This window comes from Entelurus aequoreus, linkage group LG04 (assembly GCF_033978785.1).
Source record: "Entelurus aequoreus isolate RoL-2023_Sb linkage group LG04, RoL_Eaeq_v1.1, whole genome shotgun sequence".
NCBI lineage: Eukaryota > Metazoa > Chordata > Actinopteri > Syngnathiformes > Syngnathidae > Entelurus > Entelurus aequoreus.
In genome coordinates this window covers 41,444,052-41,470,397 of record NC_084734.1, presented here as the reverse complement: position 1 = coordinate 41,470,397, position 26,346 = coordinate 41,444,052, and the positions used below count along the sequence as shown (strand labels likewise).

General features: G+C 39.9%; 2 protein-coding genes across 5 annotated transcripts in view; one reads left to right on the top strand and one right to left on the bottom strand.

Moving 5' to 3' along the window:
* LOC133648626 (exostosin-1) overlaps positions 1–26,346 on the bottom strand; it is a 359,097-nt gene that overhangs the window by 138,739 nt on the left and 194,012 nt on the right. The gene's annotated exons all lie outside the window — the stretch shown is intronic.
* On the top strand, positions 6,783–10,105 carry LOC133648627 (pleurocidin-like peptide WF3). 2 transcript variants are annotated; one of them, XM_062044905.1, is made up of 4 exons: positions 6,783–6,933; positions 7,001–7,154; positions 7,391–7,427; positions 9,888–10,105. In XM_062044905.1, the coding sequence occupies exons 2-4, from the start codon at positions 7,016–7,018 to the stop codon at positions 9,934–9,936; spliced, it is 225 nt and encodes a 74-aa protein (XP_061900889.1). In that variant the 5' UTR covers positions 6,783–6,933; positions 7,001–7,015; the 3' UTR covers positions 9,937–10,105. The 2 variants fall into 2 exon arrangements, with proteins under 2 accessions (XP_061900889.1, XP_061900890.1); XM_062044906.1 differs by having other exon boundaries at positions 6,808–6,933; positions 7,015–7,154.

Sequence of the window (26,346 nt, the reverse complement as noted above, 5' to 3'; positions counted from 1 at the left end):
CACCTGTGTCACCCTCCCTCATGTGTATAAATGTCTCGTCCTTCTCCTGTCCTGTGCCAGAGTGTTTCGTCTCGTCGTGTACCGTCAGCCGTCTTTCACAGTCTTGTCCAAGTCGCTGAGTATTGCCTTGATTTATTCTTTGATTTCTCTGTACCCTCTGAAGAACAGTGATATTGATTTGCTAAAGTTTTTGGTCAGTTTTGTTTGAGCTAACTTCATAGTGCTCTGCCTTTTTTTCCCTCCTCTTGGAGCGCTTTAATTTGTAGCTTTTTCTTAACTCTTTATAGAGTAGTTTCTGTTTATAGCGTTTTGTCTCTTCCTTTTTGTGAGTGCTTTTTCTTTTGTGTAGCTTATCATAGGTTGTTGATTTTGTTATTAGATCAGTGTAAATTTTGCTATTGTCTTTTTTCCTCCCTTTGGAGTGATTTTCTGTTTATTGTTTTACGCCCTGTGCTACGTTTCCTTTTTATTTCTAGTACATCAAGTATAGAGTTTGTAGCCAATTGTTTATTCATTCTGTCTTAAGAGAGTTCATAGAAAACAGCAGAATAAAAGCCTGCGTCAAACGTTTCCCGTCTGCAACTGAGTCCTCATTCTTGCCAAGTCCTAACAATAAGTTGTAGTTAAGGAGGCTAATAACAATATCTGGAGCGGATATTAATTTGCAGTGAAAGTTAGCTAAACATCCCTAGTATACTTCAGTAGACAGTTGGACAAGGCTTCAAGTTGTTTTTTCAAATGTCGGACCAGTAGCGACATAATGTTTTATGCGGCGCTAATGTTGTGGTTAACGACTTCAATTTAGCACCAAAATAATTCAGGAGATTTCACAAACACCTTTTATTAGGTGTGTCCAATGCTGCGGGTCAGAGGCTCATCATTATTTGCATTTTAAAATATGGGAAATTTCTTGAAAAAATTGGTACCCAACCTCCAAAAACATGCACTTGGGGATAGGCTGATTTACAACACTAAATTGGCCCTAATGTCTGACTGTTAATGTGAATGTTTTTTTGTGTTGGCCCTGCGATGAGGTGGCCACATGTCCAGGGTATACCCTGCCATCTGCCAGAATGCAGTTGTGATAGGCTCCAAAAAGAAAACATGATAATTTGCTGGCCTGGACTAAATCAAAAGTTCTTTACATCACAATAATTCACCATCTACTCAATTGTATATACTTTTATAGCTGTTTATGGATTTAATACATTGTAAGGTTTCTTTGTAAGGAAACCTGAAATACTGCAAACATTTAAATACAACAATTCTCGGCTACTTCACGTAGCTTATAGGCCAGTGGTTCTTAACCTTGTTAGAGGTACCAAAGCCCACCAGTTTCATATGCGCATTCCCCGAACCCTTCTTTAGTGAATTTTTTTTTTTTTTTTTTTTCAAATTCAAGACTAAGTTATATTTTTTTTACTAGTACACAAAATGAACCGTGCATGAACATCACCTTGTTCAAAGAATAAAACCAACACAGTGCATTAACTCACAACAAATTACACACCTGCAAATCAGTGTGACTTCTGCTGTTGCCTTTTGAGAGACCAGTTCAGATATGCGTGGCTCCACCTTGGAAAGTGCCAATCATGTCATTTTCACAGCATAGTCTGTTCCTTTTTTTCGTTTTACACCCAAACATACAATAAAAGTACACAGCTCATGAAAAACAATATTTTTTGTTATTGTCATTGTAAGTGGGCCAAAACACTTATATTAGAAAATAATCTCATGGAAATGATTGCTGTCATTTGATTATAATAATAAAACATTTAACTTATTTGGTCAGGTTTGGGACAGGTGTGCTGCTGGTGAAGCCACAGTGCATGTGCACGTCTGACGTCGCTCACATGTGCTCCACTGAATGCTCAAGGAGTTTTTGCGTTTCATCACACATATGGAAAATTAGAGGGAACATTGTTTGGGGGTATCCATAATACGCTGATAGGGAGAAGTTTTTATTTACTCGATGAGTGGGGTGTGTCTTGACTTCCGTGGCGGAGGCTCCGCCGAACCCCTGCGGCCGACTCACCGAACCCCTAGGGTTCGATCGAACCCAGGTTAAGAACCACTGTTATAGGCATAGTTCAAGCTGGCTGACGTTATTTACTCCTAAGTTTCAGAAAGTTTGATAATGTGTGAGCTGCTGCTTGCTCTTTTACTTGTATAATAAGTCTCTATTTGGCAAGATAGTTACACAAAGTTTGGATTTTTGGCAGAAATATATTTTCTGTCTTCTACATGACCGTCCATCTCTGATGCGTTATTTGATTAAACTACGGAACATGAAACTTGTGGCGCTCCATTAATGAGCCCACACTCCGGATGTTGACGAGTATTGTCGAGAGACTCGATCGCTGCAATTGCGAAAACAAAGAAAACGGATCAGGGAAAATGCCAGGAAAGAAGGACCAAAAATGGACTTGCCTGTATAAATTGAAAGGTATGCAGAGGAGACGTACTGTAGGCGACCAGCACTGCATTACAGGGAGAGAAAGTGAAATCTGCTGTGAAATCTGCTCAGCAGAACGGAGAGAATTCTCACAAGAACTCGAATAAATGCCCTGTCAGATATCAAACATATTTGGGGGATAAGTATTGACAATGAGAGTAATTTATATTCTTTAAACGAGACAAAGGGGCTATATATATATATATATATATATATATATATATATATATATATATATATATATATATATATATATATATATATATATACTACAGTTCAAAAGTTTGGGGTCACGTTGAAATGTCCTTATTTTTGAAGGAAAAGCACTGTACTTTGCAATGAAGATAACTTTAAACTAGTCTTAACTTTAAAGAAATACACTCTATACATTGCTAATGTGGTAAATGACTATTCTAGCTGCAAATGTCTGGTTTTTGGTGCAATATCTACATAGGTGTATAGAGGCCCATTTCCAGAAACTATCACTCCAGTGTTCTAATGGTACAATGTGTTTGCTCATTGGCTCAGAAGGCTAATTGATGATTAGAAAACCCTTGTGCAATCATGTTCACACATCTGAAAACAGTTTAGCTCGTTACAGAAGCTACGAAACTGACCTTCCTTTGAGCAGATTGAGTTTCTGGAGCATCACATTTGTGGGGTCAATTAAACGCTCAAAATGGCCAGAAAAAGAGAACTTTCATCTGAAACTTGAAAGTCTATTCTTGTTCTTAGAAATGAAGGCTATTCCACAAAATTGTTTGGGTGACCCCAAACTTATATATATATATATATATATATATATATATATATATATATATATATATATATATATATATATATATATATATATATATATATATGTGTATTTATATATATATATATATATGTGTATTTATATATATATTTATATATATATATATATATATATATATATATATATTATATATATATATATATATATATATATATATATATATATATATGTATATGTGTATTTATATATATATTTATATATATATATATATATATATATATATGTATATGCATATATATATATATGTATGTATATATATATATATATATATATATATATATATATATATATATATATATATATATATATATATATATATATATATTTATATTTATATATATGTATATGCATATGCATATATATATATATATATATATATATATATATATATATATATATATATATATATATATATATATATATATATATATATATATATATATATATATATATACTGGTGTCATATGTGTTTATATCGTATCTACTAATGGAGTTCTGTTGTAGTTGTAAAAAAAACGATACTGGTAAAAAAATAAAAGACCTACACCCATAAATCAAAACACCTAATATCGGCTCCAATAATAGGCTTGGCCGATAATTAGTCGCTCTCTAGTCAAGAGAAACTATTTTTAGCGTGCAACTGCAGTGCATTAATGTGTCTGGAATAATCCAAGTGCAAGAAAATGTTTACTGAAAGATGAACTTTAATATAGGCGGTATATTTATTTCCTAAATGAAAAAAATAATGGCATTAAAAAAAAAAAACTAGCAGACACCAACATTTTACTTTTAATTAGCCCCTTAAGTCATCCAGCAGCTGTAAAATTGTAAAATGATATTGCTGAGTTGACGATAGGACAATTATTTTTTATGACAGTCCAGATAAGTTGACACAAGATGGACGAATGATTCTTTGTCCATCGACTGTCTTTCTTACATCAGTGTGCTCGTAAACTATGTCAGTTTAGACATACTTTTTAGACATGCTAAATAAAGACGCAAAATAGCGCCCGCAAAATAGTGATCTGCCTTAAAATTCCCATAGCGTTTGCTGAATGAATTGCATCTCCTCCTCCCAGTATTTGGGGCAGTCTGATGATCAGCATGTATTCTGCATATTCAAGAAGGCATGACACACTAAATGGATTGCACTCCTTATTTTGCTTACTTAAGAGATGCAATCCTCTGCTCACAAATTTAGTAGATCAGCTTTGTGTGTGATATTAGGTTTGCACGTGTTTTAATACACTTAAACATTTCGTGTAGATCAGGTCCTATTTGCCTTAACTAGAATCATACTACAATTAGTATGCCCTATTTACAATACTACTGATAATAGGTAGTGTCTATAAGCTAAACACATTTTTAATGCAGAAGGTACCTTTGAAATAGTACAAATGTATACTTTGTATCATCATTGTATCAGTAGTATAGAAGTATACTACTGGCATCATAAAGATCAATATTGTACTTTTGAGAGAATATTCAGAAGAAAAAAAAATAGGTAAGAAATGTTCTCGTCTCATACCTTTATTTTTGAGAATGTGCTGCATGCAAAAAAGCTTATTACTGTTTTTAAATGTCTTTTAAGAAGGTAGTTTCAACCAAATTAAGTCAATAACTACTTTTGCAGTGAGGGGAGCGGACACTCTAACCACAAGGCCACTGAGCAGGTCTAATAGAGAGCCAAATACTAGAGTCTGGGAACATTCCTCCGAAGTCAGGATTCTTTGTTGATTTAATGTGCATACAAAAGTAAACATTGGCCCTATATATGTTAAAACAAGACGGCAGCTAAAGAAGGACTTCCCTATTCATCGCCAAAAAAACCTGCCAGGTGAACACGACTGTACGACTTCAGGTGCTGACGTAAAACAACCCATTTGTGACCATAGGATGAACAAATACACTACGGTACTAAGACTATGGTGGCCATTAACAGTTAGCTTCTACAGCTGGGTTGCCCAAAGTGCGGCACAGGGCCCATCAGTGGTCCGTGACTCGTTTGTCATCGGCCTTAAGCACATTACAAAAAACAAAAAATAGAGATCTCATTTGCACCACCGGTGGTGAAATCTATCAAAATTCCGGTGGTCCCAAAAAGGAGGGATTTTTCAAATTGACTCTGTGTCGGTTTTAAAAGTGCTCCCCCTCTGGCAAACATATGAAATAACAAGTGTGTGTAAAAATTTGAAGTGCTCCCCCTCTGGCCAACATATGGAATAACAAGTGTGTGTAAACATTTGAAGTGCTCCCCCTTTGGTCAACATATAAAAAATAACAAGTGTGTGTACAAATTTGAAGTGTTCCCCCTCTGGCCAACATATGCAATAACAAGTGTGTGTAAGAAATTGACATGTGCCCCCTTTGGGCAAAATAAAAACAATAAAAAATGTATATAGAGACATACTGTAATAACGTAAAGTAAATAATAAAGATTAAAACCCAATTACAAACAAAACAAAAAAATAAAATACTTATAGCTTACCTTTTTTATTTTTGCATAGTATGTATATATTATTAATGATGTAAATACAAATCTTTATATATCTAGAAAGGGTGGTCCTAAAGAGGTAGGCATTTTTCACAGGTTTCAAGAATGTAACAAATACAAGAATGTGTGTGTGTGTGTGTGTGTGTGTGTGTGTGTGTGTGTGTGTGTGTGTGTGTGTGTGTGCGTGTGTGCATGTGTGCGTGTGTGCGTGTGTGTGTGTGTGTGTGTGTGTGTGTGTGTGTGTGTGTGTGTGTGTGTGTGTGTGTGTGTGTGTGTGTGTTGACATTAGGAAAGACTTTCAGGTGTCTATTATTAAAAACATATACATAATAATGAAGACAAAAATGGGAACAAAAACAAAATCTTGTTTAGGCCCACACAAAGCCTTGTGTGATGATGGCGGCCATAAAATCAGGACAACTATTGTTGCGTGAGAGGCTGGGGGTGCATAGGGTTGTTTCCCTTGTTTTCTGGGAAATTTCAATGATTTGAAAAAGCAAATGTTCAGCTGAGATAGGCTCCATCACCCCCCGCGACCCTGAACGGGACAAGCGGTAGAACATGGATGGATGGATGTCCATAAGTATGCAACACAAGCAGGTCGTGAGACAAACTTCATTTTGCTCAATAAAACATGGCTCTTACATGTTCTGTACACTAGGATTGACCAGCAAACACTGATATAACCGTAGTCTAACATCACTAGAATTTTGTATTGATGATCAGTTTCTGCTCAAATTGTGAGGGACATATGCAACAGCAGAACTACTTTTGTTAAAATTGCAAGTTTCCAAAATAGCTTTGTTTCTAATGTAAAAAGCAGAGGTAGGTATCTTTAAACGTGTTCATTTTGGTGCTGATATAATAGACCAAAGGGGTTACTTAGCCTTTGTGAAGGTCAGCAAGTCATTCTGGTAACACTTTGTTCATAGCGGGCGTCACCATCAATGTGTCAATGTTTGATAATCTCTCTTGTTCTCGCTTCCTCAACTCCACTTGATGGTGCGAGATCTTACGCGGTCAAAGAAAGAAGCAAAAAAAAAGTTCTGCTAAAAGCGCCCGCCCATTTAAATGAAGTGGACGGACGGCGGCAGAAAAACATCACATAAGCTGTTTACTTCTATAAGTGACTTCATTTGATATTGGATTTCACCGGTCCATAGGAAGGTAATATTATTTAATTCATAAATTAGTATTGTTAACACATGACATGTACTGAACACTGCAGAGAAAGTATTTTCTTTCCAGGATGAAGTATGTCACGCTCTTCCTCGTGCTGTCGCTGGTGGTGATGATGGCCGAGCCTGGCGAGTGTTTTTTTAAACACATAAAGAATATGTGGAGAGGCGCCAAGGCAATGTTTCATGGAGCTAGGGCGGGATGGAGAGGTAAACCCACCGTTTCCATTCAATTGTCATCAATTCCTTTCCATTGACATGTGACTCCCTTGACTATCTGATGTTTGGTAAGCAAATATACTGCCAGCAGTTTCTGCAATTTATAAGCACAAAAGAATAACCCAATCAAAACTAAGCATTGTTCAAGGCGCCGTCTCATTTGACGGCGCATGTGTAGCCAATGTTGTTGGCTGTGGACTGACACGGAATGATGTGCTTTTGTTTAGGTTACAGAGCACAGACGTACCACCAAAATGGACAAGGGTAAGGAAGTGACTTTTTACATCTTTATCTTACATTTTCTGATAAACTAAAGGTGATATGTCAGATGCACTGCGTATAATCTATGTCACAAACATTAGTATCACAATGCTTGTACAGCAAAATTCTAATATGAATTATTCCACAATATTGTGTCAATCTAGAGCAGGGGTGTCAAACTCATTTTAGCTCAGGAGCCGCATGGAGGAAAATATATTCCCACGTGGGGCAGACGGGTAAAATTATGGCAAAATAACTTAAAAATACAACTCACAACTTCACATTGTTTTCTTTGTTTTACTTCAGCCCAAAGTATAACAAGCACATTCTGAAAATGTACAAATAAGTTAGTTGAAAATTCTGATGAAAAAAATTGGTGCAGTTTCAAAAACACCATTAAAGACACAATGAAATTAGACTTAATATAGAACCTTTATTTAACCAGATAAGAAAACCCATTGAGATCAAGATCTCTTTCACAAGGGTGACCTGGCCAAGAGGTCAACAGCACATGTCACAGAGCAGTTTCAAAAATAATACATTAAGACATACATTTTAAAATACATAAGAGAACTGTAAAACAACAGAGATTTACATCTTTAAAAACACAGGCACTGTGCAAACGTCTCTCGCTGTTTGTCCCTCAGGACAGAACGGAAGGCTCCAAATGGAAGTAGTTCTGTAAGTTTTAGTTTCGTCTGCAATGCATTCCATGCCATAGGGGCAGCAATGCCAAAAGCTCTTTTGCCAAATTCAGTCCGTACATGAGGAACAGTTAAAACATACAAATTGTTAGAACGTAACGCATAAGAGCTGCTTTTTCTTTGTAACAGAGTACTCTCAGTGTTTCTACAAACCAATGAAACTTTAAGTCACAGCCCATCTATGATTGAACAAAAACAAAATGAAGCATAAATAAAAACACTTCTATGTATCAACTACAATACTACATCATTTGTCATTTCCATTGTTGACTTTCTTTAAATTTGGACCGAAGACAATAATTTTCACAGAACGATATAAAGGTGCAGGATTTTATCCAGCATTTTAAGTGAGGTTACCAATTGTTTATTGTACTCCGGTTTGTTTTACATTGGGTCGAGGGTTTGCTTGGTATACTTGCTCGGTATAAACTGTTTGCTACAGATGTCCGATAATGGCTTTTTGCCGATATCCGATATTCCGATATTGTCCAACTCTTAATTGCCGATACAGATATCAACCGATACCGATATATACAGTCGTGGAATTAACACATTATTAATTAACAGATAAGATCCTTTTTTTTTTTAAATAATAAAATAAAATAAGATAAATAAATTAAAAACATTTTCTTGAATAAAAAAGAAAGTAAAACAATATAAAAACAGTTACATAGAAACTAGTAATTAATGAAAATTAGTAAAATTAACTGTTGAAGGTTAGTACTATTAGTGGAAAAGCAGCACACACAATCGTGTGGGCTTACGGACTGTATCCCTTGCAGACTGTATTGATATATATTGATATATAATGTAGCAACCAGAATATTAATAACAGAGAGAAACAACCCTTTTGTGTGAGTGTGAATGAGTGTAAATGGGAGAGGGAGGTTTTTTGGGTTGGTGCACTAATTGTAAGTGTATCTTGTGTTTTTTATGTTGATTTAATAAAAAATAAAAAAAATAAAAATAAAAAAACACAGATACCGATATTAAAGAAAACCGATACAGATAATTTCCAATATTACATTTTAAAGCATTTATCGGCCGATAATATTGGCAGGCCGATATTATCGGACATCTCTACTATTTGCTTGCCTAACAGACGCGCTATTGTGACAACCAGTGGACACTTTTAGAACAGCAGTTTCTTTCATTTAAAAATGCAGCTCAATTTTACACTTAGCAACCTCATCTCGCGGGACCGGATTAAAACTGTTCGTGGGCCTGATCTGGCCCGCGGGCCGCATGTTTGACATCCTGATCTAGAGGCAACAAAAATTATTCATCTTTGCTTGAGTAAGACGCTCATTATTAGGACAGGACTTAATGTAAATGTACTGGAAGAGGAGCTTGACAAACACTAAGATGAACAGCGGTGAACAGAGGTGACAATAAACACAACACTGGTGTGAACAAAAAGACAACACAACATAAAATGGTGACTGCTAGTACTATGGGGGATAAAAAACAATAACTTATTGTTACAATAACACAAAGTTTTGTAAGGAATGCTGGGAAGCTGGAATCACTCCCAGAGCCGTGACAATATAAAAAATGTCATTAGAAAAAGTTGAAACCCTGAATGTTATCTCACGGGAAGCGTTTATACAAGTAACAGAAGAAAATACAACATCAATGCAATGCAGACAACGAGTAATCCCATTGTTGAGAAGAATGGGAGACTTCTGTAAGACTAAAGTTTTTGTGTGCAATCTTGTCATGTCTGAGATTCAAAGCACACTCCTTTTCCTCCTACCAGGAATGAACACCAACCACCGCCATACCTGCCCATTCTGGTTGAGGACTGATCACGCGTGGACCATGTTGTTCACTGTCCCCATTCTAACATCAGCAAGCATATAAGTTGCCGTCAAGTTTCACACACTTGACATCCTTTTTTAAAGCTTTTGTTTTCTTTTATAAATGGCTTGATACGCTTTACTAATTACTATCCTGCTCAATAAATCAAATATAAAAAGAGAAACAGCCTCTTATTATAAAGCAAGATTTTAATCATGAAGTACAATGTTTGTTCGTGTCAGGCCGATTGCAACCTTTATGTGTATGCCTATGGAGGGCGCTAACTTTCCAACGTGTTTTAAGCATTATACCCCCCACGCCCCCTTCCTTGCGGGTTTAAGGAGGTAATGATGTACTCTACGTATATAAGTAACGCAGGCATTTGCTTTGAATTGTATTAGCTAATGACAGCTATTTGTCTAATGTTGCCTGTCAATAGCAATGTGCACATGGACACATTTAATCGGATTAAAAGCCTAACTGGAATAAAAATGCTTCATTTAAACATGCCATTAGGAATATTTTAAACCGATCATGTCATGATCCGTTGCCCGGATCATGTATAGTTTAGTTTTGTTCTGTTAGTTTGAATACCTCAATTCTGTTTTCAGCACCCCTGGGTTTATGTTTTGGTTTCCGTGGGTGCTGATTAGTTTCACCTGCCTCTGATTAGTGTCCGGGAAGCTCACCTGCTGCTGGGCACAAATCAGAGAGCTACTTATTCCCGTTTCTGGCCACAATCTGGCTTCCTTATTTGCAGTATTCAAAAGGTGTGTTGGTTAATTCTTGCTTCTATGTTTCTTGATTCCTGTGCTAAGTTTTTGCCTTAGCTTCCCGTGCGATTGACACGTGTCTTTTGTTTGTTTCCTGTCTTTTTGTATGATTTATGACAAACAAATCATATCCTCCCTGCACGCTTTGTCCGGAGTTTCCCGTCTGCATCCTGGGAGAACGACCACGCATAAACATGCGGCCCAATCGTGACAGATCACACATGTTTGGATCAAAATATCATTCCATACGAGACGGGTGGTTTATTCACTTGGATTGTAGCACATGAAAACACATCTTCCGAAATTCGGGTTAGAATGATCCTGACTTACTTAAATTGTAAGGTCTATCCTTAACCAAATTGGGTCCATCTGGTTCTGTTTGTACCCTGTCAGAGTTACGGTCAATTTAGAACCTCCTAAAAGAGTCCCTGGAATCCACTTTGAGAACCACTGTAAATCAGTTTTCAATCAAACAGTACAATGTCTACATGCTGAATAAAAGGCCTTCTGGGCAGTGCCAGAGACAGCTCCCCCTTTTGCACCCTCTGAAAATGAGAGTGCAGAGGGCACAGTAGAGACACAAGACCAGGGACGTGCACATGATTATAGAAGGGCAGGGGCTCAAAGTCAGAAAAGGGCAGGAATTTTTTTTTTGGTCCTTTACACAATATGGAAATGAATGTAAAATTAAATTTGCTAATAGGAAGCTAACTACTTAGCTGTGTGTCCTTTGTAGGTAAAAGTGATTGCCATTTCTTTTGTGTCAACAAATTATGGTCATAATGAGTTAATTCACATTATCATAGGCTTGGAAGACATGAAAAGCAACAAAACACTGGTTTATTATTAGGCTATTTATTGTTAAAGATAAGCACTTTAATATTGAACATTGAACAGTGCAACATGAACTTTGAAAAAAAATAAATACCCAAATGGAAAAACCTTCAATGTGAAAATCTGTCCTTCTTCCCTTAACTTGATGAAAACACCATCAAGTTGTAACGTATGGTCTTTCTCACTTAATGCTCAGACTAAACAACTGAAACGCAATACAGGGCCAAAAATATTGACCAGGGGCCAGTAGAGGGCTGTATCCTTTCTTTTTTTGGCATTGTGCTGCAGGCATAATCAACATGAATCAAGTTTAAATACATATGCTAATATTCCTAACAGATAACCTACATCTTATATCCCCAGAATGCTGAAATTATTATTATTAATAATAATAATAATAATAATTATTATTATTATTATCATTATCATTACTATTCTTCTTCTTATTGTTATTATTAGAATTATTATCATTATTATTATTTTGTTAACCCACACAGTAATAGCAAAGTCACAATAAACTTTATATCTAAAACTCTACTGTGAGAAAAATGTGATCCGCCGTAAACACAGTGCATTTTATTTTGAAATTTAACCCGGTGTTTTATTTTGTATTCTGTTCACTACTTCCTGTCCAGCACGATCCGCTCTGCTCTGTGCCGACTTGATGTGCCGTGCTCAATTGATGCGCCGTGCTCCGACGTCGGGCAAAAACAGAAGCTGACACATTGAATAATAGAATAATACAGCGTTTTTCTGAAATATTACCCATATTAGATGCTGAATAAGTGGACGGCGACTACACCATAACTCACAGGTTCAAGTTGCTCCACTGTCACGTCTCAGGGGCGCAGTTTTGCGCGCCGCACGCGCGCGCGAAGTGAAAAATCAGCGCGCGATAACAGTTTTTATGCGCTTGGATTTTTGGTACTAATGTGACGCCATACTCTCTCCTCTCACTTACTCATCACTCGCCCTCTCTCTCTCTCTCTGGCGGAAGCGGCAGCCTCAAACAACCCGGTATTACAAGAAAACGTGGAGTTTTTTTTACCGCTGTTTTTTTTTTTTACATCTCTGACAGGAATTTATTAATGTTGTTTAAAGGAAAAAACAAAACAAAAAAAACACACACAGGCAGAGGGCACTTTTTAAGACGAGGCAAAAAAGGGCAGGGGCTCGAGCACCCATAGGGCCCTATGTGTGCACGTGCCTGCACAAGACCAAGAGAGATCAGAAGAGATTGAGGACAGTAAGGACGGAGTTGTAGAAGAGATACACATTGAGAACTCAGAGACAGAGGACGAGACAGAAGAGCCAGCCGAGAAAACAGTGGAGATGATTTTCAAATTTCCAATTTCTGCTTCATTAAGACTAGCAATGTGAGGCCACAGTGCAGGGAGAGCCGCTGGAGGTGAGGACATCAGTCTTAAGGTATAAAGTGACGTTAAAACAAGCCGTATCGATGTTAAAAAAGGCCAAATTACACGAAAGTCTCACTTTTGTCATGTTCTGAAACTTGACAACCCTGATAATTAGTGATTGTGAAAAATAAAGATATCTCAAAAGCATATATGTTTTTTTAAAGGACTAATTATAACCTAGCCAATGGTGTTGTTGTTATATTGTTTGGTTTAAAACATTTAACTGTGAGCAACAGTCCCTTTTACATTAACTTGCCATACTGTAAGCATTTAATAACAAAAATAAAAACACCAACGATTGTCAATGGATAGATCAGTGGTCACCAATCTTTTCAAGCCCAAGAACCCTGGTCTCAGCCAAAAAACAAAGCAATATCTACCCCTGTGTCAAATATGTTATTATTATTATTAAACATTTTATTTTTTTGTTGGTTTTTTTCAAAGACAAAGCTCTGTGGTTTTATTATTGGCTGATGTCAACATTTTGGTTTTTTCTCATTGTGCTTCTTGCTGTTTTCCCAATTTTTGCTATTTTTTTTTGTAATATGCTTAGGGCCAATGACAAACGAGCCACAGATGGCCCCTGTGCCACACTTTGAGCATCCCTGCTGTAGAAGCTAACTGTTTAGGGCCACTATAGTCTTAGTACTGTAGTATATTTGTTGATCCTTTGGTCACATAGGGATGCGAGTCAGCTTACATCAGCGGCCGGAAGTGGTAAAATCAGATGTTCACCTGGCGGGTTTTTCCTTTCTGATAAAGAGGGGATAAACGGGGAAGTCCTTCTTTAACTGCTGCCTTGTTTTGTCATTAATTACTGTCTTTGCACATGTCAATGTTTACTTTTGTATATAAATCAACACAAAAACCGTACTTTGGTGCAATGTTCACAGACTCTAGAATATGGCTGGTTAGCTTCCTATTGCAGTCGAGCGATGATGACGTTGGGTTCCATGACCGACAGATGGGCCTCAGCCTGGCGGCGGCGCATCCCGACTCTTCTTACCTGCGCATCGTCTCCTGTCTCCACATCTTGGGGTCACAATTACCGCTATCAAGAAACTTTATAACATTTATGATCAACTTCAAAGGTTATATATTTATATAATGGTTGAAAATAGGACCATGAGAAATTCGGAGTAAAGTTCCTAAATCCCTTCATCCTTTTTCTATAGCTCTTATCGTAGCATAAAGTTCATATCAGAAATAAAAAAATAATCATGTTTGACCTTGCTTCTTCGGAAGTGAGAATCATGGGAACTAGAACCGAATTGAGGAATCGGAATCACAACCGGAATCATCCAAATTCAAACGATGCCAAACCCTAATCATAAGGCAGTTACACTTCCTGTCCCTCACTTAATATGTACCATGTGGAACTCAGCTTATTTCAGCAAGACAATGCCAAGTCAATGTAACAACAGCATGGCTTCATAGAAAAAGAGTAGTACTAGACTGTCCTGCCTGTAGTCCAGACCTGTCTCCTATTGAAATGTGTGGCACATTATGAAGCCTAAAATATCGCTGTTGAACAACTTAAGCTGGACATCAAGCAAGAATGGGAAATAATTCCATCTGAAAATCTTCAAAAACTGGTCTCCTCAGTTCCCGAATGTTTACTGAGTGTTGTTAAAAGGAAAGGCCATGTAACACAGTGGTAAAAATGCCCTTGTGCCAACTTTTTTGCAATGTTAATGTTAATAATTATTTGCAAAAAAAAATACATTTCTCAGTTTAAACATTACATATCTTGTCTTTGCAGTCTATTTAATTGAACAAAAGTTGAAAAGGATTTGCAAATCACTATATTCTTTTTTTTATTTACCATTTACACAACGTGCCAACTTCACTGGTTTTGGGGTTTGTAAAAAAAAGCTAATGTTTGCAAGAAAACTACAAGAAGCGAAGCTGCAATCAGAGGTGAGGATGTTAAAATCTAAACTAAGAGACACACATTAACACCAGAGAAAAAATATGTGAATGCATGTGTGTGTGTGTGTGTGTGTGTGTGTGTGTGTGTGTGTGTGTGTGTGTGTGTGTGTGTGTGTGTGTGTGTGTGTGTGTGTGTGTGTGTGTGTGTGTATGTGTGTGTGTGTGTGTGTGTGTGTGTGTGTGTGTGCCTGCGTGCAAAAGTGTCAACTACATAAACTTCCAGCCCAGGAGCGGTATCAAAGATATGGATAACAGATCTCTCTCTCTCTCTCTCTCTCCCTCTCTGTCTCTCTGTCGCCAAAAGACAACCTGTCGGCTGACATGGTCCTAACCAGACAAACCTCACCACCCCTGACATCCGCCTATTGCTACCCCAAACAAAGTAAAACAAACACGAGCAAGGGTGAAGTAGAGTTTGCTTTGGGGCGGACGTAAGCTCGGCTGCAAACGTATCGATTGGAAGAGAGGTGTAGTCGGATGCTGCTGGGGCGGTGGTGTGGTGTATTTTCGGGGGTTGGTTTAATGTAAGGGTCACTCGTGTCATCGGCAGTGGTTGTTTACCAAGCAGCATTGCCGACTGACTGAGACGAGTAGTAAATAATGGACGAGCCAAAACACACAGATCAGCATCAAGGTTAAAGATGCGCGTGAAAGCGGAGATTCCTTTATCGACACCAAAGCCGGCGGTGTGCACCCTGAGGGTGTCAAAGTTCAGTCGATATCATTTTAGCCGCATTGAGGAGTCGGATGACCCCCATCAAATCACTTCCTCAGTTTACATAAGCACTGGGTGTGATATTAATTATAATCATCACACTTTGACGAGCGATGAGGATGAACTTTTATTAAAATCCAATTCTGTAGACCACAACACTGCAAGAAGTGTCAAAACATACAAACACTTGGACCATGGGTGTTTATAATCTCGATTAAAAACTTAAGGATGTGGGGGAGGCTCTTTGATATTCAACTTTAGTTTATTAAACGCAGATTAAAGTCAACAAATTCATGCTATTGCACTTTCAACATCTCTGTGCTAGCAGAATAGTTTCATTCTAAACCTGTAAATATGACAATTATATTGTGTACTATAACTGCACATATTGCATCTTAATGTGTCGTTTTTTTATTTTTCTATCAGAAAACACTAAGAGAAAAATGTAATTTAAAACATTTGTATGCACGTACAACACTTAAGACCTTCAGTATATCATCATGTGGAATTAAATTATGGAATGGATTAAGCAAAGAAATCAAACAATGTACTAATATGATCCACTTCAAGAAACTCTTCAAACTTAAAGTGTTTACAAAGTACAAAGAAGAAGAACCATGATAAACATTCTGAATTTATTTCATCTATCCATTCATTCATTCTCAAGATAATCTTACTCATCTCACCATATGAAATATAATTTACTTCACCAATCATTTATTTATTTATTTTTATTGTTATTACCTATGGAGTATATTGTGAATAAATTCAGAACAGGAAGTGAACAAAAATTTTAGCAACTGCTATGTAAAGGAAAAGGGGTAGGATTAAATAAACTCTACTTCTTCCTACTCCTTTTCGAACATGTTGAATAGAGGAACTGAAAATTGTGATGTATCATGTTGTATGCATGCATGTTCTAAATAAACTCAAACTCAACTCAACTCAACTCAACTTAACACTGTTGATGAAAATATGGATCACCCCCTTCAAAATAGTAGATCAATTGAACAATTATTAATTTTCCTAAATCTTTGAAACAAAGATAAAACGATGTAAGGCAACATCACTGCAAAACATTTGCATCCATTTTCTTTAGCACTTTTAGCATCATGGGTGAGCTGGAGACTATGGGTAAGAGACAGAGAACACCATGGACTTGTCGCCAGCCAGTCATAGCGCGCATTCTATATCAACAAACATTCACACTCACATCCACACTTACTGAGAATTTAGAGGCTTTGATTATTAGTCTCCATGACACATTTTTGGGATGTGGGATTAAGCCGAAGTATCCAATGAAAAATCCATTCAAGTGAGGCAAGAATATGTAGGTCTCTTTGAGTTCCACGTTCAATTCATAGAATTGGCCAATAAAAATGAAATATACTATGAAACGCGGAAAGTCACGGAAATTGACGTAATGTGACTGAAATGTTGTCATCATGGGGAGAAGGAACCATTTTCTGAGGAAGTTGTGTTTTCGGGTACACTTCACAAACACTCCACGAACACTGTGCTACTACTGCTCATGCTTACCATTACCGACGTCTTAAACATATTCATTGGTAGGTTAATGATACCCTGACAGCTTCTAATACTATGATTTGAACATCAGTATTGAAATAATAACTGGTGCATCATTTTCCTTTACTTGAAAGCATGCACATTTAAAGTATTTATTGGTACATTGTAGGCCTGCAACAATTAATCGATTAGAAAAATAGCTAAGCTATTAGTTCTGGTGTGTCGATTAATTGTTTAAAAATTTAAAAATAGATACAATTTAGACTGCACAGAGTGTCCAAAACTTCATTGGAGTGGTGGTTTATTTTAATGCACACATTTTAAAAGTGCAATTTCACTGTTGATGATGTGCATGTATTAGAAAAATAAATAAAGGTTATGGCAAGCACAAAAAAAGTAAATGTCAACTATTTTCCCTAAAATATGCAATGAGGCTATAAAGTGTGTTTTATCTGATTACTCGAGTAATCGAACAAATTGATAGATTCCTCGATTACTGAAATAATCTATATCCGCAGCCCTACACATAGCTACAGTATGCTATCGTGTTTTTATTTGATGATTGTTTTTATTACTTTTAAGAAGAATATATGCATTTTATTATCACTAGAATGGCCGATGGTGAGGTACAGTATTTTTAATCGTTAGTATATATTTTGTGTATTATTTGTGTATTGAATTTTTATGGGCTGCTAGATACACACTTTTCATCTATCTATCTATCTATCTACCTATCTATACATCTATCTATACATCCATATATCCCTAATATAAGTGTATGTGGTAAAAAAAAAAACATAATTTAAAAAAATGGAAAATGGAAAAAACAGAATTTTAAGAAATAATTTAAATGGAATTTGGGAAAAAATTAATGGATTTCATTGGGCCTTAAATATGCAAATCACACAATTGTTATGTAATGGGTTATACTTGTGTAGCACTTTTCTACCTTCAAGGCACTCAAAGGGCCTTGACACTATTTCCACATTCACCCATTCACACATGCATTCACACACTGATGGCGGGAGCTGCCATGCGAGGCGCTAACCACGACCCATCAGGAGCAAAGGTGAAGTGTCTTGCTCAAGGACACAAGGACGCTACTAGGGTGGTAGAAACAAACTTGCCAACCTTGAGACCTCCGAATTCGAGAGATGGGGGGGTGAGCTGGGGTGGGCGTGGTTGAGGTGGGCAGGGTTTGTTGGTAGCGGGGGGGTGTATATTGTAGCATCCCGGAAGAGTTAGTGCTGCAAGGGGTTCTGGTTATTTGTTCTGTTGTGTTTATGTTGTGTTACGGTGCGGATGTTCTCCCGAAATGTGTTTGTCATTCTTGTTTGGTGTGGGTTCACAATGTGGCGCATATTTGTAACAGTGTTAAAGTTGTTTATACGGCTACCCTCAGTGTGACCTGTATGGCTGTTGATCAAGTATGCTTTGCATTCACTTATGTGTGTGTAGAAGCCACAGATATCATGTGACTGGGCCGGCACGCTGTTTGTATGGAGGAAAAGCAGACGTGACGACAGGTTGTAGAGGACGCCAAAGAAGTGCTTTTAAGGCACGCCCCCAATATTGTTGTCCGGGTGGAAATCGGGAGACATTCGGGAGAATGGTTGCCCCGGGAGATTTTCGGGAGGGGCACTGTAATTCGGGAGTCTCCCTGGAAAATCGGGAGGGTTGGCAAGTATGGGTAGAAGCCAGAGACCGAAGCCACTCCCCCAACCGCGCCACGCCGGTTAATAAAATCTATGCAAAACAGAGTCATCAGAGTGTTAACTTGAGGCCAGCAAACTTTAGTGTGATGCTGTGATAACGTGTAGTACGTATGACACTTACAAACGGCACTTACCAACTTTTAATCATGAAAGTGCACACACTGATAGCCCATCACAACACACTTTAATGGCAGGGTTGTCAAATCAAAATCACAAATACTTGGACGGGCCGACGAGAGCGGAACAATACATTGGGGCTAGTGAATCACTTCAGAGCGTAAATGAGGCGGAACCATCTTTCAACTTCCTCTCTGTTTTTAGTTTTTTCAACAGTCGCTCTCTCAAGCCGCAATTATCCCGTCTGACTGCTGAAAGGAAGTAGAAAAGTTCTCGAGCGCTAATGTGCATGGCGACGATGCGTTTCTTTGTTATGTGTGAAAGCTGATTGGACAGACCTCTTTATCTTTTACTTTGTATTTGTATCCAACTGAATGCATGCAAAGACAAGAGTGAAAGACGAGTGAGGGAATGAAAGCCTCTCGACACAAGCACAATATTAGCTATGATAATAGTGCACAGCATTGATTGACAATGACAGAGAGGTAGTCAATAATGAATAACGCTCAGTGTGATGCAGCTACACCTTGCTCGCTGCATTTTTTACCACATGTCCTTATGTTTATACACAATTCATATTTATGTTCAGAGCCGCTTCTGTCCTCCAGACCGGCGTCACAGTTAACGGAGCTCTGTGGTTTGCAAGTGGCCAATATTAGTTAAGTATTTATTTACCGATGCAGCTGGCGGCGTCCCGTGAATAATTCATCTTCCTCGCTCGGAGGAGTCTGTTGGCAGGAGAAGGGAAATCAATGCAACTATGACGGGCCGCAGACTCCCAAAACCTGAGCCTCACCAACCTACAGAAACTACAACGTCGGCCCATGTAAAGCGATCGGGTATGCTGATTGGAGCGAAACAGAGTCCGTCGAGGGCACAAAGGCCACGGGGGGGGAGGGATGTCGTCTCCCGGTTCCTGCTCTGTCAAACAGCGAGGAAAGATGGTAACTCTGTACGACACTCGAACCTGAACCATCCTTCGCCCCACAGAGCACAGTGGACATAACATCTGTCAACATCCCTCCGCTACAGCTTCACTTGTCGCGGCTTTGGAAACTGTAAGCATCTGGCATGACTCTGGTTTCTTGACAGGTACAGACAATATACTGCAGCTGATTCATCCACATTCGCCTTTAAATGTCATTTCTTGAGAGTGTTTTGCAAAACTCTACAAAACAACGCATTCTCAGACTGTCAAACGCATAACAAAGCAGCTGGGGGAGCCATTTAACCAAGCTGTTACAACCATTCGAACCAATCAGAAGTTTAAAAAAAGTCATTCCAAGGAGAAGCCATAAAAAGAAGACAAAAGACTTGATAACAGAATCAATTAGGTACATTAACAGCGACGCCGGGGTTAGCATTTCGGCCACATCTGTGTTTGATTCCCCATCAGGGTTTTTTTTTTATGGCCTTTGCACGTTCTCCCATTGCTAATGTGTTTTTTCCCCTAGATTATGCATGGTTCCGGAATTAAAGGCCTACTGAAACCCACTACTACCGACCACGCAGTCTGATAGTTTATATATCAATGATGAAATCTTAACATTATAACACATGCCAATACGGCCGGGTTAACTTATAAAGTGACATTTTAAATTTGCCGCTAAACTTCCGGTTCGAAACGCCTCTGAGGATGACGTATGCGCGTGACGTAGCCCGACGAACACGGGTATGCCTTCCACATTGAAGCCAATATGAAAAAGCTCTGTTTTCATTTCATAATTCCACAGTATTCTGGACATCTGTGTTCGTGAATCTGTTTCAATCATGTTCATTGCATTATGGAGAAGGAAGCCAAGCAAGCAAAGAAGAAAGTTGTCGGTGCGAAATGGACGTATTTTTCGAACGTAGTCAGCCACAACAGTACACAGCCGGCGCTTCTTTGTTTACATTCCCGAAAGATGCAGTCAAGATGGAAGAACTCGGATAACAGAGACTCTAACCAGGAGGACTTTTGATTTGGATACACAGACGCCTGTAGAGAACTGGGACAACACAGACTCTTACCAGGATTACTTTGATTTGGATGACAAAGACGCAGACGTGCTACTGTGAGTATGCAGCTTTGGCTTTTTTTTGCGTATGTACGTAACTTTTTTAAAATATATAAGCTTTATGAACCTTGGGTTAGGTGAACGGTCTTTTGGGCTGAGTGATTGTGTGTGTTGATCATGTGTTTGAATTGTATTGGCGTGTTCTATGGAGCTAGGAGCTAGCAGAGGAGCTAGGAGCTAGCATAACACGTACCGTACCGTAAGTGCGCGTCACGTACGTAACTTTTTAAAAATATATAAGCTTTATGAACCTTGGGTTAGGTGAACGGTCTTTTGGGCTGAGTGATTGTGTGTGTTGATCGGGTGTTTGAATTGTATTGGCGTGTTCTATGGAGCTAGGAGCTAGCAGAGGAGCTAGCATAACAAACACGCAGGTGTTATTATGCAGGATTAATTTGTGGCATATTAAATATAAGCCTGGTTGTGTTGTGGCTAATAGAGTATATATATGTCTTGTGTTTATTTACTGTTGTAGTCATTCCCAGCTGAATATCAGGTACCGTGAGTATGCAGCCTTGGCTGCTAAACATTCGATAACTTGACCGTATGTGCGCGTCACGTACGTAACTTTTTAAAAATATATAAGCTTTATGAACCTTGGGTTAGGTAAACGGTCTTTTGGGCTGAGTGATTGTGTGTGTTGATCAGGTGTTTGAATTGTATTGGCGTGTTCTATGGAGCTAGGAGCTAGCAGAGGAGCTAGGAGCTAGCATAACAAACACGCAGGTGTTTTTATGCAGGATTAATTTGTGGCATATTAAATATAAGCCTGGTTGTGTTGTGGCTAATAGAGTATATATATGTCTTGTGTTTATTTACTGTTGTAGTCATTCCCAGCTGAATATCAGGTCACCCCCGGCTCTCACAGCATCTTCCCTATCTGAATAGCTTCAACTCCCCACTAGTCCTTCACTTGCACTTTACTCATCCACAAATCTTTCATCCTCGCTCAAATTAATGGGGAAATTGTCGCTTTCTCGGTCCGAATCTCTCTCACTTCATGCGGCCATCATTGTAAACAATAGGGAACTTTGCGTATATGTTCAACTGACTACGTCACGCTACTTCCGGTAGGTGCAAGCCTTTTTTTTATCAGATACCAAAAGTTGCAATCTTTATCGTCGTTGTTCTATACTAAATCCTTTCAGCAAAAATATGGCAATATCGCGAAATGATCAAGTATGACACATAGAATAGATCTGCTATCCCCGTTTAAATAAAAAAAATTCATTTCAGTAGGCCTTTAAATTCTGACTGTATGATAACCTTAAAAAAAACCTTTAAATAAATCCGTAGTTTTTTTTCATTGTCGACTTTGCGCATGAATATTACAACAATAGTCCTCCCCAACATATCTTGCTCAACCAAGGAAAATACATTTTGCGTAGAGACCTTTTTCTCCAAACAAATCAAGCATTGTAGTGCAAGCCAATTTTTGGAGAGAGTTTCGGTGCCGTCATCAAAAAGCTAAATGTTAGCCCAAATTGAGACTGAATTGTCCATTGGTGTAAATGTGAGTGTGAATGGGTTTGAGCCAGTGTCCTCTGCAGTGGACACTTGTGTTTTACACAATAACTACTTCCTTAACGTAAATGACCGCCATAACCACAACACCAGGGGGTGCTCCACTAACCACGTTAAACCCAGATTCCGAACTAACAAAGGTCTTAACTCATTCTCTTTCTATGCCACATCAATGTGGAATGCGCTCCCAACAGGTATAAAAGAAAGGGCATCTCTATCCTCCTTCAAAACCGCAATAAAAGTTCACCTCCAGGCAGCTACAACCCTAAACTAACACCCTCCCCGGATTGCTAATAATCAAATGTAAACAATCAAATGCAGATACTTTTTCTTTTTCTTATGCCTTCTGATCTCTCTCTCTCTCTCTCTCTCTCTCTCTCTCTCTCTCTCTCTCTCTCTCTCTCTCTATGTCCACTACTTGATGTCCATACCCCCCCCGACCCCCCCCACCCCACCCCCCTCCCCCCTCCACACCCCTGATTGTAAATAATGTAAATAATTCAATGTGATTATCTTGTGTGATGACTGTATTATGATGATAGTATATATGATAGTATATATCTGTATCACGAATCAATTTAAGTGGACCCCGACTTAAACAAGTTGAAAAACTTATTCGGGTGTTACCATTTAGTGGTCAATTGTACGGAATATGTACTTCACTGTGCAACCTACTAATAAAAGTCTCAATCAATCAATCAATCAATCAATCAAGGCAATGTGGGACTTTGACAAAAGAAGTAAACAAAAAGTCAACGTTTACTGCGGAGGATGTGGCAGCTTGTCCAGATTATATCCCAGCCAAAGTCAGTCGGGATAGGCTCCAGCTTGCCTGTTACCCTAATGAGGGCAACCGTTGTAGAAAATAAATTTACATTAGGTGATGAGATGCAATGCTACATGAAGGAATCAATAAAGTACTATCTATCTATCTATCTATCTATGAAGATACTGTACATGATAAATACTAAGCAATTCCTCCTGTAGCAATAATGATAGAAAAATAAAGAGGTGTTTTTATTACCCCAACTCCATTTGAAAGCTTAGCATCTTTCTCGATTTCTTCCCCTCGAGCGTGTGTCTGCTCTTGTTGAGCATCCATCACTCAGCCTCCTTTCCGCCTCTAGTAAATCCTCTCCAGCCCAATGGAGACAAACGGACGGCAAGATAATTGAGCACTAACACGTGCGGCGGCGGGATGGATGAAGACAGATGACGATACCCTCCTTTCCGGTATGCCTTTTCACCTTTCCTCTTTGTGTGAAAGCAGCTGACGGCTATATTTAAAATGACTTTTTTTATTTTAATTTTTTTACTTTAAATTTGTTATGGGTCACACTCCTGCTGCTTCTCTTCCTGCTGTGCGTCTTGACAAGCGCACCACGGGCCACGCCCACAGACGCTCTCTCTCCGCTGCGGGCGCAGCTCCTCGCGCCTGCAGTCAATCTGGAATTTACACACCTGCCCGTGATGAGCGGTCTGCCTTCAAAAGCCAACGCAACCTGAGATCCGACGCCAGAACGTAGCTTCTCGTATCCAGTACAGTAAGCCCACACGTCTCTCGCTCACCTACATGTGCATTCTCTCTCCCTGTGCTTCCTCCCCGTCGTGCTCATCATCTCTTGTGTTGTGTCGTTCTCCAGCTCCCCGTCATCCTTCCTCGTCGTCAAGCTGTGTGTCTTGTCACCTTGGACCTCCCTGTGGATTCCCCCTTGCCTTCCTGGATTTCGACCTCACGCCTGCCAACTGACTACGACGTCGCGCTCCTGTCCTCGACTATCCACCTGTACTCCAACACTCGAGCCTGCCTTGCCCTTATTTGGACTTCCGCCTGGATTTCAACACGCACCCTCAACACCCTCTGGCAACCACGCTCAGATAAGTCTCACATTTAGTCACACTACATCTCTTTGGTTTAATTACACATCTCACTTACACACCAAGCTGTCAATAAACACGCTGACAGCTAAATGACGTCATCGTCTCTCTGTCGTCTTCTTCTCCCGCTATCACGTCACAGTACGTTCTGGTCATGTCAGAAGCAGACGGCAAAGACATGACGTGCACCCCGCTCACCTCCAGAGCCTCCCCTGTACCCAATGTCACAGGCATGCACACGGCACTCCAGCAGCACCAAAAGCGCTTTTATGCACTAGAAAACAAGCTAGATGCTGCTTTTGCTGACATTTTAGCTCGACTGGAATTGATTTCCCCAGGCTCTTCCGCTCCGCCGGCGCCCGAGCAAGCCGCCTCTGCCGCTGCAGCCCCCATGCTGCCCCCTGCGTCCTGCGAGCCGAAGATCGCTAGTCCCAGAGCCTTCGAAGGGGATTTTGAACTTTACCGTGGCTTCTTGGTCCAGTGTGACATGGTTTTTCCTCGCTAGCCCTTTCGTTACACTTCTGACGGGGGCCAAGATTGCTTTTATTTTTTCACTATTGACAGGAAGGGACCTCCAGTGGGCCACGGCAGCAGTTGACCACAACATTAGCCTCACCACAAATTTTGCCGCGTTTCGCTCTGAGTTCAGGGCAGTTTTTGATCACCCCACGGATGGAGGAGACGCCGCCTCACGTCTTCACTCCCTCCAGCAAGGCTCTCGGTCTGTTGCAGACTACACCCTCGAGTTAGGCACACTGGCCGCTGACAGCGGGTGGGATAATAAGGCCTTGTTGAGCGCCTACCGTCGGGGCCTCTCCAACAAAATCAAGGACGGATTGTTGCGAGATCGCCCGGCCACCTACCATGACCTCATCCAGTTGGCCCTGCTCATGGACCAGAGGCTAAAAGAACGGGCAGCGGAACGAAGACTCGCAGTCCGCGAGAGAACCAGACTGCCGGCGTGGGAGAATCGGACCGCTTCCTACTCCCCTACTGCTCCCAGATATCGGGCTGAAGGCACCCCCTTGGTGGACCAGTCTGGGTTTTTTCCCGTACCTTCCAGTGGGGTGGAACCCATGCAGTTGGGCAGGACACGACTTGCCGCTGAGGAACGGGAGAGGAGGTTCCGGCAGCGCCTCTGCTTCTACTGTGGTTGTGCGGGTCACATGATCCAGACCTGCCTCACACGACCAAAAGATCAGGCTCACTAGTAAGGGGAGTACTAGTGAGCCATACCACCTTTCCCAGGGTCGCAGTGACCCTGGCAGTCTCTTCCCTGCAACTTTATCTTGGGAGTCAAAGAGTCTGAGGGTGGGAGCATATTTGGACTCAGGTGCAGATGAGAGCTTCCTGGACCATGAGTTTGCGTGTCAAGCCGGGATTGAACTTCTGCCCCTGGAGAAGTCCTTACCAGCTCAGGCATTGGATGGGCATCCCCTGGGACCTATCACCCACCGTACAGCACTGGTCACACTAACCCTGTCAGGCAACCACACGGAACAAATCAGCTTTTTGATCCTCAACACCCCCGTAGCTCCTCTTGTCCTCGGCCGCTCATGGCTTCGCCAGAACGACCCCCATATTTCCTGGATTTCAGGGAGAATCTTAGCCTGGAGCACGGTATGCCATGCTAACTTCCTGAAGGCAGCAGCTCCCGTCTCGGAGAACCCCAAGCCCGAGTCATCCCCATCCGACCTGTCCGGGGGTTCCCGCTGTCTACCATGACCTTGCAGCCGTATTCAGTAAGGCCCGGGCACTATCCCTACCCCCGCACAGACCGTACGACTGTGGCATCAATCTCGTACCCGACGCAGTACTCCCTTCTAGCCGCCTGTACATATCACAGACTCACTCGCATCAGGGATCATCACTCCCTCCAAATCACCGGTAGCCGCTGGATTTTTCTTTGTCGGCAAGAAGGATGGCTC